The 14,611-nt window shown below is 49.9% G+C and overlaps 1 protein-coding gene across 1 annotated transcript in view; it reads left to right on the top strand.

Moving 5' to 3' along the window:
* Positions 1 to 1,392: 1,392 nt before the first annotated feature.
* Positions 1,393 to 14,611, top strand: part of CCL27 (C-C motif chemokine ligand 27) — a 28,947-nt gene continuing 15,728 nt past the window's right edge. Inside the window, exons 1-2 of the mRNA XM_083158499.1 lie at positions 1,393 to 1,503; positions 7,839 to 7,965. Coding sequence (XP_083014625.1) covers positions 1,437 to 1,503; positions 7,839 to 7,965 — 194 coding nt within the window. The 5' untranslated portion in view covers positions 1,393 to 1,436. The remainder of the gene's footprint in view (positions 1,504 to 7,838; positions 7,966 to 14,611) is intronic.

Consider the following 14,611-nt stretch of genomic DNA (forward strand, 5'->3'; position numbering starts at 1 on the left):
GATCGGCGTAGGAGGTTGCTTCCGCAAAATGTGGAGAAGATGATGTTCATCAAAATGAGTTATCAATTCTTAAATGAAAACCAGGAATTGCCTCCAGAGACATCATGTCATCCCTGTGTTTTGTCCAGCAGAGATGAATTGATAATTGAGGAGGATGAGGAGGACATCTTGCCTCTATAAAGCCAGTTTGTACAGGGAGAGGTGATTTACTTCTTTTTTTGTGGGGTCCAAACAAACCATTAATTTCTTGTGGCAGACCCTGTCGCTGAAATGATTGGTTTGTTAAAGTGTGCAAGTCCTATTTACTGGGTTTGTGTAATGTGGGTGGGAGGACCCAAGGACAATTCCATCTTGCACCTCTTTTTAGACCATTATGTGCTTTTTGGGGCCTATTTTTTCAAACTGCCATCCTGTCTGCCGCTACAGTGCCACTCCTAGATGAGCCATGTGTTTGTGCCGCACACTTGTGTGGCTTAGCATAGTTATCCAGCTACCTTGCTGCAAGCTTTTGTCCTCAAAACAATATTTTGAGGTGTTCAGAATAGACTGGAAATGAGTGGAAATTAATGATATTGAGGTTAATATAGCGTAGGAGGAAAAAAAAACAAATTCTGCGATTTTTGCAGTATTTATGCTTTTCTAATAAAAAATCATAACTCAAAACACAAACCACAAAACACGAAAATGGTGGTGTCTTGGAACAGGTCCAGATCCAAAACACTACCCGAGAAATAGACCCAAAACGTGTTTCACGGTGCTGCAGCTGGTTACTACACATCTGTAGTAATGTGGCGCACAAACAGCGCCAAGTGTGGCATCAAATGCGCAGAGGACCCTAATGTGGCCATTCTTAGTATGTAGCATCATGCAGACCCACCGCGTACACCAGGCATGTCCAAACTGTGGCCCTCCCGCTGTTGTGAAACTACAAGTCCCATCATGCCTGCCATAGTTTTAACATTCCCTTGTACCAAAACTGTGGCAAGGGATGATGGGACTTGTAGTTTCACAACAGCTGGAGGGCCACAGTTTGGACATGCCTGGTGTACATACTTTGCCTCTTAGAATAGTCAAACAATAGAGTTTCGGAAAGGGTTCGGCAAAGGTGGGCAAGTGACTCGGCCACTAGCCAATACAGAGGGTGCAGTTGTTATGGGGTTCATGCGTTAATTGGACTTTTCCCCATTGGGTGACACATAAGGGACTTTAGAAGCAGATGTTATGGAGCCCACAATAATCTACTTGCGCCCCATGGATGTGTATCTGTAGTGCAGCACAATCCACTCCTCCCCACCTGATGAAAGTGCCTGAGGAGAAGCAGCCTGACAGGGCGGGTCCGCTGAGCGCAGATACATATATACAGTATATAATTCCCAGCCTCTGTCAGTCACTGAACACAACATTGTTTCCTCTCCTGATCCATAACAACCAGGACGATGTCAGCCCTGCAGATTGCTAGCCTTGTGGCCTGCATCCTGGTCATCAGCGCCCCACCTGGACAAGGTAAGGAGGCGACACAGAGACTATTTCAGACCCACACTGAACCCGTCAGGTCTCCAACTACACAAATCTGGTGGGGTTACATCCAAAATAGTGGTAACCATTAGTACCGTCACGTTGTATAGTTTATAATGATCCTGTGTAACCTGAAAATAAACCAAAAATGTATATAAAGAATAGAGTTATATATATATATATATATATATATATATATATATATATATATATATATATATATATATATATAGTAGCTGTATACCCGAGCTTCGCTGTGGGGTGAGGATGGTAAATTAGAATTATAGTTGTACATTTATGCTGGTTAAGTATAAAAATCAATCAAGTGAACAGAAAACACTTTTAGTGCAGTAGTACAATGAGACTGACACAGAGCAGAGCAGCTTCTTATGCCATCCCGGCAGTGCTCCTACCACCCACCTGACCGCACAGCTACTATCACCTGTACTGCTCCTACCACCCACCTGCCTGCACAGCTACTATCACCTGTACTGCTCCTACCACCCACCTGTGTGTACAGCTACTATCACCTGTACTGCTCCTACCACCCACCTGCCTGCACAGCTACTATCACCTGTACTGCTCCTACCACCCACCTGTGTGTACAGCTACTATCACCTGTACTGCTCCTACCACCCACCTGCCTGCACAGCTACTATCACCTGTACTGCTCCTACCACCCACCTGTGTGTACAGCTACTATCACCTGTACTGCTCCTACCACCCACCTGCCTGCACAGCTACTATCACCTGTACTGCTCCTACCACCCACCTGTGTGTACAGCTACTATCACCTGTACTGCTCCTACCACCCACCTGTGTGTACAGCTACTATCACCTGTACTGCTCCTACCACCCACCTGACCGCACAGCTACTATCACCTGTACTGCTCCTACCACCCACCTGCCTGCACAGCTACTATCACCTGTACTGCTCCTACCACCCACCTGTGTGTACAGCTACTATCACCTGTACTGCTCCTACCACCCACCTGACCGCACAGCTACTATCACCTGTACTGCTCCTACCACCCACCTGCCTGCACAGCTACTATCACCTGTACTGCTCCTACCACCCACCTGTGTGTACAGCTACTATCACCTGTACTGCTCCTACCATCCACCTGCCTGCACAGCTACTATCACCTGTACTGCTCCTACCACCCACCTGTGTGTACAGCTACTATCACCTGTACTGCTCCTACCACCCACCTGCCTGCACAGCTACTATCACCTGTACTGCTCCTACCACCCACCTGACCGCACAGCTACTATCACCTGTACTGCTCCTACCACCCACCTGACCGCACAGCTACTATCACCTGTACTGCTCCTACCACCCACCTGTGTGTACAGCTACTATCACCTGTACTGCTCCTACCACCCACCTGCCTGCACAGCTACTATCACCTGTACTGCTCCTACCACCCACCTGCCTGCACAGCTACTATCACCTGTACTGCTCCTACCACCCACCTGCCTGCACAGCTACTATCACCTGTACTGCTCCTACCACCCACCTGCCTGCACAGCTACTATCACCTGTACTGCTCCTACCACCCACCTGACCGCACAGCTACTATCACCTGTACTGCTCCTACCACCCACCTGTGTGTACAGCTACTATCACCTGTACTGCTCTTACCACCCACCTGCCTGCACAGCTACTATCACCTGTACTGCTCCTACCACCCACCTGTGTGTACAGCTACTATCACCTGTACTGCTCCTACCACCCACCTGTGTGTACAGCTACTATCACCTGTACTGCTCCTACCACCCACCTGCCTGCACAGCTACTATCACCTGTACTGCTCCTACCACCCACCTGTGTGTACAGCTACTATCACCTGTACTGCTCCTACCACCCACCTGCCTGCACAGCTACTATCACCTGTACTGCTCTTACCACCCACCTGCCTGCACAGCTACTATCACCTGTACTGCTCCTACCACCCACCTGCACAGCTACTATCACCTGTGCTGCTCCTACCACCTGCCTGCACAGCTACTATCACCTGTACTGCTCCTACCACCCACCTGCCTGCACAGCTACTATCACCTGTACTGCTCCTACCACCCACCTGTGTGTACAGCTACTATCACCTGTACTGCTCCTACCACCCACCCACCTGCCTGCACAGCTACTATCACCTGTACTGCTCCTACCACCCACCTGACCGCACAGCTACTATCACCTGTACTGCTCCTACCACCCACCTGACCGCACAGCTACTATCACCTGTACTGCTCCTACCACCCACCTGCCTGCACAGCTACTATCACCTGTACTGCTCCTACCACCCACCTGACTGCACAGCTACTATCACCTGTACTGCTCCTACCACCCACCTGCCTGCACAGCTACTATCACCTGTACTGCTCCTACCACCCACCTGTGTGTACAGCTACTATCACCTGTACTGCTCTTACCACCCACCTGCCTGCACAGCTACTATCACCTGTACTGCTCCTACCACCCACCTGTGTGTACAGCTACTATCACCTGTACTGCTCCTACTACCCACCTGTGTGTACAGCTACTATCACCTGTACTGCTCCTACTACCCACCTGCCTGCACAGCTACTATCACCTGTACTGCTTCTACCACGCATCCAGTGTGATCAGCTGTGTGTGTGTCAGATGGACCCGGCCGGTGTGATCAGCTGTATGTGTGTCTTATGGACCCGACCAGTGTGATCAGCTGTGTGTATGATGGACCCGGCCAGTGTGATCAGCTGTGTGTGTCTGATGGACCCGGTCAGTGTGATCAGCTGTGTGTGTGTCTGATGGACCCAGCCAGTGTGATTAGCTGTGTGTCCCCGATGGACCGGCCAGTGTGATCAGCTGTGTGTGTGATGGACCCGGCCAGTGTGATCAGCTGTGTGTGTCCGATGGACCCGGCCAGTGTGATCAGCTGTGTGTGTGATGGACTCGGCCAGTGTGATCAGCTGTGTGTGTCCTATGGACCCGGCCAGTGTGATCAGCTGTGTGTGTGTCCTATGAACCCGGCCAGTGTGATCAGCTGTGTGTGTCCTATGGACCCTGCCGGTGTGACCAGCTGTGTGTGTGTCTGATGGACCCGGCCAGTGTGATCAGCTGGGTGTCTGATGAACCAGGCCAGTGTGATCAGCTGTGTGTGTGTCTGATGGACCCTGCCAGTGTGATCAGCTGTGTGTCTGATGACCAGGCAAGTGTGATCATCTGTGTGTCTGATGGACCAGGCCAGTGTGATAAGCTGTGTGTGTCTGATGGACCCGGCCAGTGTGATCAGCTGTGTGTGTCCTATGGACCCGGCCAGTGTGATCAGCTGTGTGTGTCCTATGGACCCGGCCAGTGTGATCAGCTGTGTGTGTCCTATGGACCCGGCCAGTGTGATCAGCTGTGTGTGTCTGATGGACCCGGACAGTGTGATCAGCAGTGTGTGTCTGATGGACCCGGCCAGTGTGATCAGCTGTGTGTGTGATGGACCCGGCCAGTGTGATCAGCTGTGTGTGTCCTATGGACCCGGCCAGTGTGATCAGCTGTGTGTGTCTGATGGACCCGGCCAGTGTGATCAGCTGTGTGTCTGATGGACCCGGCCAGTGTGATCAGCTGTGTGTCTGATGAACCAGGCCAGTGTGATCAGCTGTGTGTGTGTCTGATGGACCCTGCCAGTGTGATCAGCTGTGTGTCTGATGACCAGGCAAGTGTGATCAGCTGTGTGTCTGATGGACCCGGCCAGTGTGATAAGCTGTGTGTGTCTGATGGACCCGGCCAGTGTGATCAGCTGTGTGTGTCTGATAGACCCGGCCGGTGTGATCAGCTGTGTGTGTCTGATGGACCCGCCCAGTGTGATCAGCTGTGTGTGTGTCTGATGGACCCGGCCGGTGTGATCAGCTGTGTGTGTGTCTGATGGACCCGGCCGGTGTGATCAGCTGTGTGTCTGATGGACCCGGCCGGTGTGATCAGCTGTGTGTGTGTCTGATGGACCCGGCCAGTGTGATCAGCTGTGTGTCCTATGGACCCGGCCAGTGTAATCAGCTGTGTGTGTGATGGACCCGGCCAGTGTGATCAGCTGTGTGTGTCCTATGGACCCGGCCAGTGTGATCAGCTGTGTGTGTCTGATGGACCCGGCCAGTGTGATCAGCTGTGTGTCTGATGGACCCGGCCAGTGTGATCAGCTGTGTGTCTGATGAACCAGGCCAGTGTGATCAGCTGTGTGTGTGTCTGATGGACCCTGCCAGTGTGATCAGCTGTGTGTCTGATGACCAGGCAAGTGTGATCAGCTGTGTGTCTGATGGACCCGGCCAGTGTGATAAGCTGTGTGTGTCTGATGGACCCGGCCCGTGTGATCAGCTGTGTGTGTCTGATAGACCCGGCCGGTGTGATCAGCTGTGTGTGTCTGATGGACCCGGCCAGTGTGATCAGCTGTGTGTGTGTCTGATGGACCCGGCCGGTGTGATCAGCTGTGTGTGTGTCTGATGGACCCGGCCGGTGTGATCAGCTGTGTGTCTGATGGACCCGGCCGGTGTGATCAGCTGTGTGTGTGTCTGATGGACCCGGCCAGTGTGATCAGCTGTGTGTCTGATGGACCCGACCAGTGTGATCAGCTGTGTGTATGATGGACCCGGCCAGTGTGATCAGCTGTGTGTGTCTGATGGACCCGGCCAGTGTGAACAGCTGTGTGTGTCTGATGGACCCGGCCAGTGTGATCAGCTGTGTGTATGATGGACCCGGCCAGTGTGATCAGCTGTGTGTGTGTCTGATGGACCCTGCCAGTGTGATCAGCTGTGTGTCTGATGACCAGGCAAGTGTGATCAGCTGTGTGTCTGATGGACCCGGCCAGTGTGATAAGCTGTGTGTGTCTGATGGACCCGCCCAGTGTGATCAGCTGTGTGTGTGTCTGATGGACCCGGCCAGTGTGATCAGCTGTGTGTCTGATGGACCCGGCCGGTGTGATCAGCTGTGTGTCTGATGGACCCGGCCGGTGTGATCAGCTGTGTGTGTGTCTGATGGACCCGGCCGGTGTGATCAGCTGTGTGTCTGATGGACCCGGCCGGTGTGATCAGCTGTGTGTGTGTCTGATGGACCCGGCCAGTGTGATCAGCTGTGTGTGTGTCTGATGGACCCTGCCAGTGTGATCAGCTGTGTGTCTGATGACCAGGCAAGTGTGATCAGCTGTGTGTCTGATGGACCCGGCCAGTGTGATCAGCTGTGTGTGCGTCAGATGGACCCGGCCGGTGTGACCAGCTGTGTGTGTGTCAGATGGACCCGGCCAGTGTGATCAGCTGTGTGTGTGTCTGATGGACCCGGCCAGTGTGATCAGCTGTGTGTGTGTCTGATGGACCCGGCCAGTGTGATCAGCTGTGTGTGTCTGATGGACCCGGTCAGTGTGATCAGCTGTGTGTGTGTCTGATGGACCCAGCCAGTGTGATCAGCTGTGTGTGTCTGATGGACCCGGTCAGTGTGATCAGCTGTGTGTGTGTCTGATGGACCCAGCCAGTGTGATCAGCTGTGTGTGTCTGATGGACCCGGCCAGTGTGATCAGCTGTATGTGTCCGATGGACCCGGCCAGTGTGATCAGCTGTGTGTCCCCGATGGACCGGCCAGTGTGATCAGCTGTGTGTGTCCGATGGACCTGGCCAGTGTGATCAGCTGTGTGTGTGATGGACCCGGCCAGTGTGATCAGCTGTGTGTGTCCGATGGACCCGGCCAGTGTGATCAGCTGTGTGTGTGATGGACCCGGCCAGTGTGATCAGCTGTGTGTGTCCTATGGACCCGGCCAGTGTGATCAGCTGCGTGTGTCCGATGGACCCTGCCGGTGTGACCAGCTGTGTGTGTGATGGACCCGGCCAGTGTGATCAGCTGTGTGTGTCCGATGGACCCGGCCAGTGTGATCAGCTGTGTGTGTGATGGACCCGGCCAGTGTGATCAGCTGTGTGTGTGTCTGATGGACCCGGCCAGTGTGATCAGCTGTGTGTGTCCGATGGACCCGGCCAGTGTGATCAGCTGTGTGTGTGATGGACCCGGCCAGTGTGATCAGCTGTGTGTGTGTCTGATGGACCCGGCCAGTGTGATCAGCTGTGTGTGTCTGATGGACCCGGCCAGTGTGATCAGCTGTGTGTGTCCTATGGACCCGGCCAGTGTGACCAGCTGTGTGTGTCTAATGGGATAGATATAGGACATCCTTATTGAGAACAAAGGTTTAAATAGGGTGTGAGGTAACAATATGGGTAAAAAAGGGTCAGACTGGAATGGGCCGAGTGATTTCCTGACAGATGAGAGAGTAGATAGTGAATGTGATGCTCTCGCCCTCACAGGTATGCTCTCGCCCTCACAGGTATGCCATTTCACTTCCTCTCCTGCTGCACCCAGCTGGCCAAACGCATCTCAAAGAACATGCTGCAGCAAGTGACCAAGGTCCACTACCAGAAGCAGGACGGGACATGCAACCTGCAGGCTATTGTGTAAGTGTACGGGGAGACCAGTGGGGTCAGTGCCAATGTATTGTCTGAGTCCCAAGGGTACAGTAGCTCATAAATTACCACTGCAACACACAGCTGAAAGGTTACACTATGGCCCTTAACCAGATCTGATCGCAGTACAATTCGTTCTGAAAATGGGCAAAACCATGTGCACTGCAGGTGGGGCAGATGTAACATGTGCAGAGAGAGTTACATTTGTGCGAGTTATTTTGTTTCTGTGCAGGGTAAATACTGGCTGCATTATTCTTACACTCAGGGCTGGCACCACCACTAGGCAGCTTTAGGCATTTGCCTAGGGTGCCGGCCACTGCAGGGCAGCAGTTAGGAGCAGGTCCCTGGGGCTGGAGGTTTGTGGCAACTCTTCCCCCCCCCCCCTCGTGGAGCATCCGGAGCAGGTGAGCGCCGGAGTACCCTGCAAACCCCCCATCTGCAGATGAGCGGCATTCCCGGCGATGAGCTCTGGTGCTCGCTCCTGCTTACACACTGGGCGGCTTTGAGTGGAAGCCACTCTCTAATAGACAAAACCATATGCACTGCAGGTGGGGCAGATGTAACAGAGAGAGTTACGTTTGGGTGGGGTTTGTACTTGCAGTGTAAGAGTAAAGCAGCCAGTATTTACCCTGCACAGAAACAATAAAACACCCAAATCTAACTCTCTCTGCACATGTTACATCTGCCCCACCTGCAGTGCACATGGTTTTGTCCAAAAGAGAGTGATTGTGCCTTTGCGAATGAACTAGAATAACCCCCCAAGTTTAAGCGGCTTTCAGATCAAATAGCCCTGTGTGTATGGGCCCTAACCGTTCTGGATGTGTTACTGACGTGATTAATACAGAGGGAATTGTAATTAACGAGGTTTCCCCTCATAAAGGGGAGATGGAAAAAACTGATGGTCCGGGGTTATAAAAACCTGAGGAAAAAGTGGTTGCCAGGAGTGTGGAGGGGAAGGAGCAAGACATGGACTCCCACCAGAGGTGATACAAGGGGAACAGCGAGGGGACAGCGGCAAAGAACCGGGTCACACAATCTTTGTGATGGAGCTGCATCCTACTCCCCGGGGCCACCAGCCTATGGTGAGCTGTGGTAGGTGAGGAGAAGCATTTTCACTTCTCCCCCAGTAGCGCTTCCTCCTGACAGGATGGCCCAGAGGTAGGGATGTTTCATTTTGATGATAGAAGATTTACCATTTGATGGTGGCATTCCGATGTTTGCCACCATTAAATGGTAAACATTAGATTTTTTTCCCAATGGTACCATCCACATACCATACCCAGCCAGCCACAGGACATAACTCTCAGACATAACAGCGATCTCCCTGACACAGCAGCAATCTCCCCAACTCCCTGACACAGCAGCAATCTCCCCAACTCCCGGACACATCAGCGATCTCCCCATCTCCCTGACACATCAGCGATCTCCCCAACTCCCTGACACATCAGCGATCTCCCCAACTCCCGGACACATCAGCGATCTCCCCAACTCCCTGACACATCAGCGATCTCCCCAACTCCCTGACACATCAGCGATCTCCCCATTCTCTGACACATCAGCGATCTCCCCGACTCCCTGACACATCAGCGATCTCCCCAACTCCCGGACACATCAGCGATCTCCCCATCTCCCTGACACATCAGCGATCTCCCCATTCTCTGACACAGCAGCGATCTCCCCAACTCCCTGACACATCAGCAATCTCCCCGACTCCTTGACACATCAGCGATCTCCCTGACTCCCTGACACATCAGCGATCTCCCCATTCTCTGACACATCAGCGATCTCCCCGACTCCCTGACACATCAGCGATCTCCCCGACACATCAGCGATCTCCCCGACACATCAGCGATCTCCCCGACACATCAGCGATCTCCCCGACTCCCTGACACATCAGCGATCTCCCCGACACATCAGTGTACACGGTGTAGGAAAGAGGGATTCGTGTAGGAAAGAGGGATTCGTGTTCATGGAACACTGGGCGGACTTCTCAGTCAGGCACCATCTTTTTTGCGGTGATGGATTGCACCTGAACGAGGAGGGTGCTGCCTTGCTGGGGGGGAAGGATGGTTAGAGGGTTGGAGGAGATTTTAAACTAGGTGACGGGGGGGTGGGGGCAGCAAGACATTATGGGACCATCAGGGAGAGAAGCCGGACTGGGATCAGGAATCATATGGGGGGGGGGGGGGGACATAGACAAAGTCCTGGGACATAACAAGGGTATAATTGGGGGTAACTCTCAGGGTGCATCAGGAATGTCATGTAATAAAATGTTATGTTGTAACAGTCACGTTACCCCATTACAGTTCTTAGGTACAGATGATCTTAGTATACGGGAAGGAGGGAATGACAGAGGAAGAATTCCCGGAACTATGGAGAGGGCAGGCAGTGTGCATGGTGGGGAGGGCTGTAGAGAGTCTATTGAAGGGGAGAGGGGAAAGAGGAAGTTAGTAAAGAATTCAAATGGGTCCTGGGGTGAAACTAATCACAATATTAGAGCCATATCTAAAAATAAACATAAATTAAAATGCTTACTGGCTAATGCAAGTGAGTAAAATCGGGGAGCTGGAAACGGTGATCAGTAGGGACGACTACGACATCATTGGTATTACAGAAACATGGTGTAATGAGTCGCATGACTGGGCATTAAACATGGAGGGAGATACACTCTAAGACAGGGAAAATAGAAGGGGCGGGGGTGTGTGCCTATATGTAAATAATAACTTAACATCATGTAAGAAAAATATGAGCACAGACCTGGAAGAAGACAACTCGGAGACAGTGTGGGCAGAGATAACCGACAATAATAAAAAAACAAAAAAATAATTTATAATAGGGGTATGCTATAGACCACCAAATATAAACAAAAGGGAAGAGTCTCTTCTTTTAAACCAAATCAAACAAGCATCAAATCAGGGTCAGGTATTAATTTACCCGACATTGATTGGGAAAATGAAACAGGTAAATCAGCAAGAAGCAATGGGTTCTTAAGCTTACTTAAAGACCAGTTTATTACACAAACGGTAGAAACTCGAACTCGTGATGAGGCACTCTTGGACTTAGAATTAACAAATAACACAGACTTAGTTTCACACACAAAACTAATTTAACAATTAGGGAACAGTGATCACAATATGGTTTCACTGGAAATCAACTTCAGTAAATTACATCAAAAAGGATCTGCAAAAATACTAAACTTCAGAAAAGCGAACTTTGAATTATTCAGGGAAGCCCTAACAGGAATTGGGTGGGAAACTGTTATGGAGGGAAAAAATGCAGAGGAAATGTGGGATACTCTAAAAAAGGTGCTTGATTCACTAACTATTGAATACATTCCTAAAGTAACTAAAGGTAAATTCAACAAAAAAAAAGCCACCATGGTTGGACAAAGAAGTAAGGTCAGCTATCAACAATAAATCCAGAGCCTTTAAATTCTATAAAAATAACTTGAATGAGGAGGCGTTCGCAAAATACAAAGAATCAAACAAAACTTGTAAAGGGGTAATCAAAGCAGCTAAAATATAATATGAAGAGTGCATAGCCACTCAAAGCAAAACCAACCCAAAGAAGTTTTTTAAATACATAAATAGTAAATGTTTAATTAAGGAAAACATAGGCCCACTAACTGATACTAGTGGAAAAAGTGTTACTGAGGACATGGGAAAAGCAAAACTGTTAAATGAGTTCTTCTCATCAGTATTTACTAAGGGAGAGCAGACTGTGGAACGAACATTTACCACAAACGGGACAAATAAGCCAGATCTCATTGTGGATTTCACGCCGAAGGAAATAATACTGAGGCTAAGCAAACTCAAAACAAATAAATCACCAGGGCCAGATGGGATTCATCCGAGGGTATTAATGGAATTAAGGGATGAACTAGCTACCCCCCACATTATATCTTTAGCAAGTCACTAACGTCAGGTATAGTACCAAAAGATTGGAGAATAGCAGAGGTACTGCCAATATTCAAAAAAGGAAAAAAGGAATTACAGACCCGTTAGTTTAACATCAATTGTGGGTAAACTATTGGAAGGATTTTTAAGGGATGGTATCCAGGAATATTTAGATCATCACGTCTACTCAGTATTAACCAACATGGGTTTGTGAAAAATCGTTCATGCCAAACTAATCTACTAGGGTTCTATGAAGAGGTTAGCAAAAACCTTGATAATGGAAATGCTGTAGATGTGATTTTCCTAGATTTCGCTAAAGCATTTGATACTGTCCCACACAAGAGATTGATTAATAAAATGGAGAATCTAGGATTGGGTGAAAATATCTGCAGATGGGTAGGGAATTGGCTATGTAACAGAGAACAAAGAGTGGTGGTGAATAGTGCCGTATCAGATACGGTACCGGTACTAAGTGGAGTGCCTCAGGGTTCGGTTTTGGGGCCCATTTTGTTTAACATTTTTATTAACGATATTGGGATAGGGTTACTCAGCAATGTATCCCTCTTTGCGGACGATACAAAACTTAGCAAAGTCATCAAATCATCAGAAGATGTCACCATGCTTCAAAATGATCTTGCAATTCTAGATGAGTGGGCAAAAAAATGGAAGATGAGGTTCAATGTAGATAAATGTAAGGTTATGCACCTTGGGAGACACAACCAGTGTGCAAGTTACAACCTTAGCGGAGAGGAACTGGGTAATTCCATACTTGAAAAGGATCTAGGAGTCCAAATAGACAGCAAACTGGGATGTAGTGCCCATTGTAATGTAGCTACAAAAAAGGCCAACAAAATTCTGGCATGTATTAAGAGGGGAATGAAAACTAGGGACTCAAGGGTAATTATGCCACTGTATAATGCATTGGTGAGACCTCACCTCGAGTACGGAGTGCAGTTCTGGGCCCCACACTATAAAAAGGACATCATAGAATTAGAAAAAGTCCAAAGGCGAGCAACAAAGCTTATTAGGGGAATGGAGAATTTAAGCTACGGGGAGAGATTAAGCAATTTGGGACTATTTACATTAGAAAAGAGAAGTTTAAGGAGGGACATGCTCAACATGTACAAGTATATCAACGGCCAATATAAGGAACTGTCACACACCCTCTTTTCTACTAGAAAGGAATGTAGGACACGAGGGCATGAGTATAGATGAGAAGAAAAAAGATTTCATTCAGCTAGTAGAAAGAATTTCTTTACGGTCAGAACAGTCAAACTCTGGAACTCTCTTCCCAGAGAGGTGGTAACGACTGGCTCATTAAATGCGTTCAAGGCAAAGTTGGACAAACATTTACTGGAGAAAAACATCCATGGGTACAAATAAGAAATATAATTTGTCTGTAAAACACCAGAACCTACCAAATCAGCAACGGATATCTATACCAGGTTGAACTAGATGGACGCAAGTCTTTTTTCAGCCTTACCTACTATGTAACTATGTAACTATCAGCGATCTCCCCAACTCCCTGACACACCAGCAATCTCCCCAACTCCCTGACACATCAGCGAACTCCCCAACTCCCTGACACATCAGCGAACTCCCCAACTCCCTGACACATCAGCGAACTCCCCAACTCCCTGACACATCAGCTAACTCCCCAACTCCCTGACACATCAGCGAACTCCCCAACTCCCTGACACATCAGCGATCTCCCCAACTCCCTGACACAGCAGCGATCTCCCCAATTCCCTGACACAGCAGCGATCTCCCCGATTCCATGACAAACCAGCAATCTCCCCAACTCCCTGACACAGCAGTGATCTCCCCAATTCCCTGACACAGCAGTGATCTCCCCAATTCCCTGACACAGCAGTGATCTCCCCAATTCCCTGACACAGCAGTGATCTCCCCAATTCCATGACAAACCAGCAATCTCCCCAACTCCCTGACACATCAGCGATCTCCCCAACTCCCTGACACATCAGCGATCTCTCCGACTCCCTGACACAGCAGCGATCTCCCCAATTCCCTGACACAGCAGTGATCTCCCCAATTCCCTGACACAGCAGTGATCTCTCCGACTCCCTGACACAGCAGCGATCTCCCCAATTCCCTGACACAGCAGTGATCTCCCCAATTCCTTGACACAGCAGTGATCTCCCCAATTCCCTGACACAGCAGTGATCTCTCCGACTCCCTGACACAGCAGCGATCTCCCCAATTCCCTGACACAGCAGCGATCTCCCCAATTCCCTGACACAGCAGTGATCTCCCCGACTCCCTGACACAGCAGTGATCTCCCCAAATCCCTGACACAGCAGTGATCTCTCCGACTCCCTGACACAGCAGCGATCTCCCCAATTCCCTGACACAGCAGTGATCTCCCCGACTCCCTGACACAGCAGTGATCTCCCCGACTCCCTAACACAGCAGTGATCTCCCCGACTCCCTGACACAGCAGTGATCTCCCCGACTCCCTGACACAGCAGTGATCTCCCTGACACAGCAGTGATCTCTCCAATTTCATCAGGGCGGTGCTGACTTGTTCACTAGGCTGCAAGTGTATGCAGCAAATCACACAGCTCTGAATCAGGCCCACAGTCGCCTCACCTATTTTGCGGAAAAGTATGGTGCAAATTGCATTTCATTCAAGAAATAAATGACTCCTTATGTAAATCAAAATAGACAATAAGAAATGAATCTCTCAAACGTGCGCTCCATAGCCATACCTACAGCATAGC

Source organism: Crinia signifera, chromosome 1, assembly GCF_055691185.1.
Source record: "Crinia signifera chromosome 1, ASM5569118v1, whole genome shotgun sequence".
In the NCBI taxonomy this organism is placed as follows: Eukaryota; Metazoa; Chordata; class Amphibia; order Anura; family Myobatrachidae; genus Crinia; species Crinia signifera.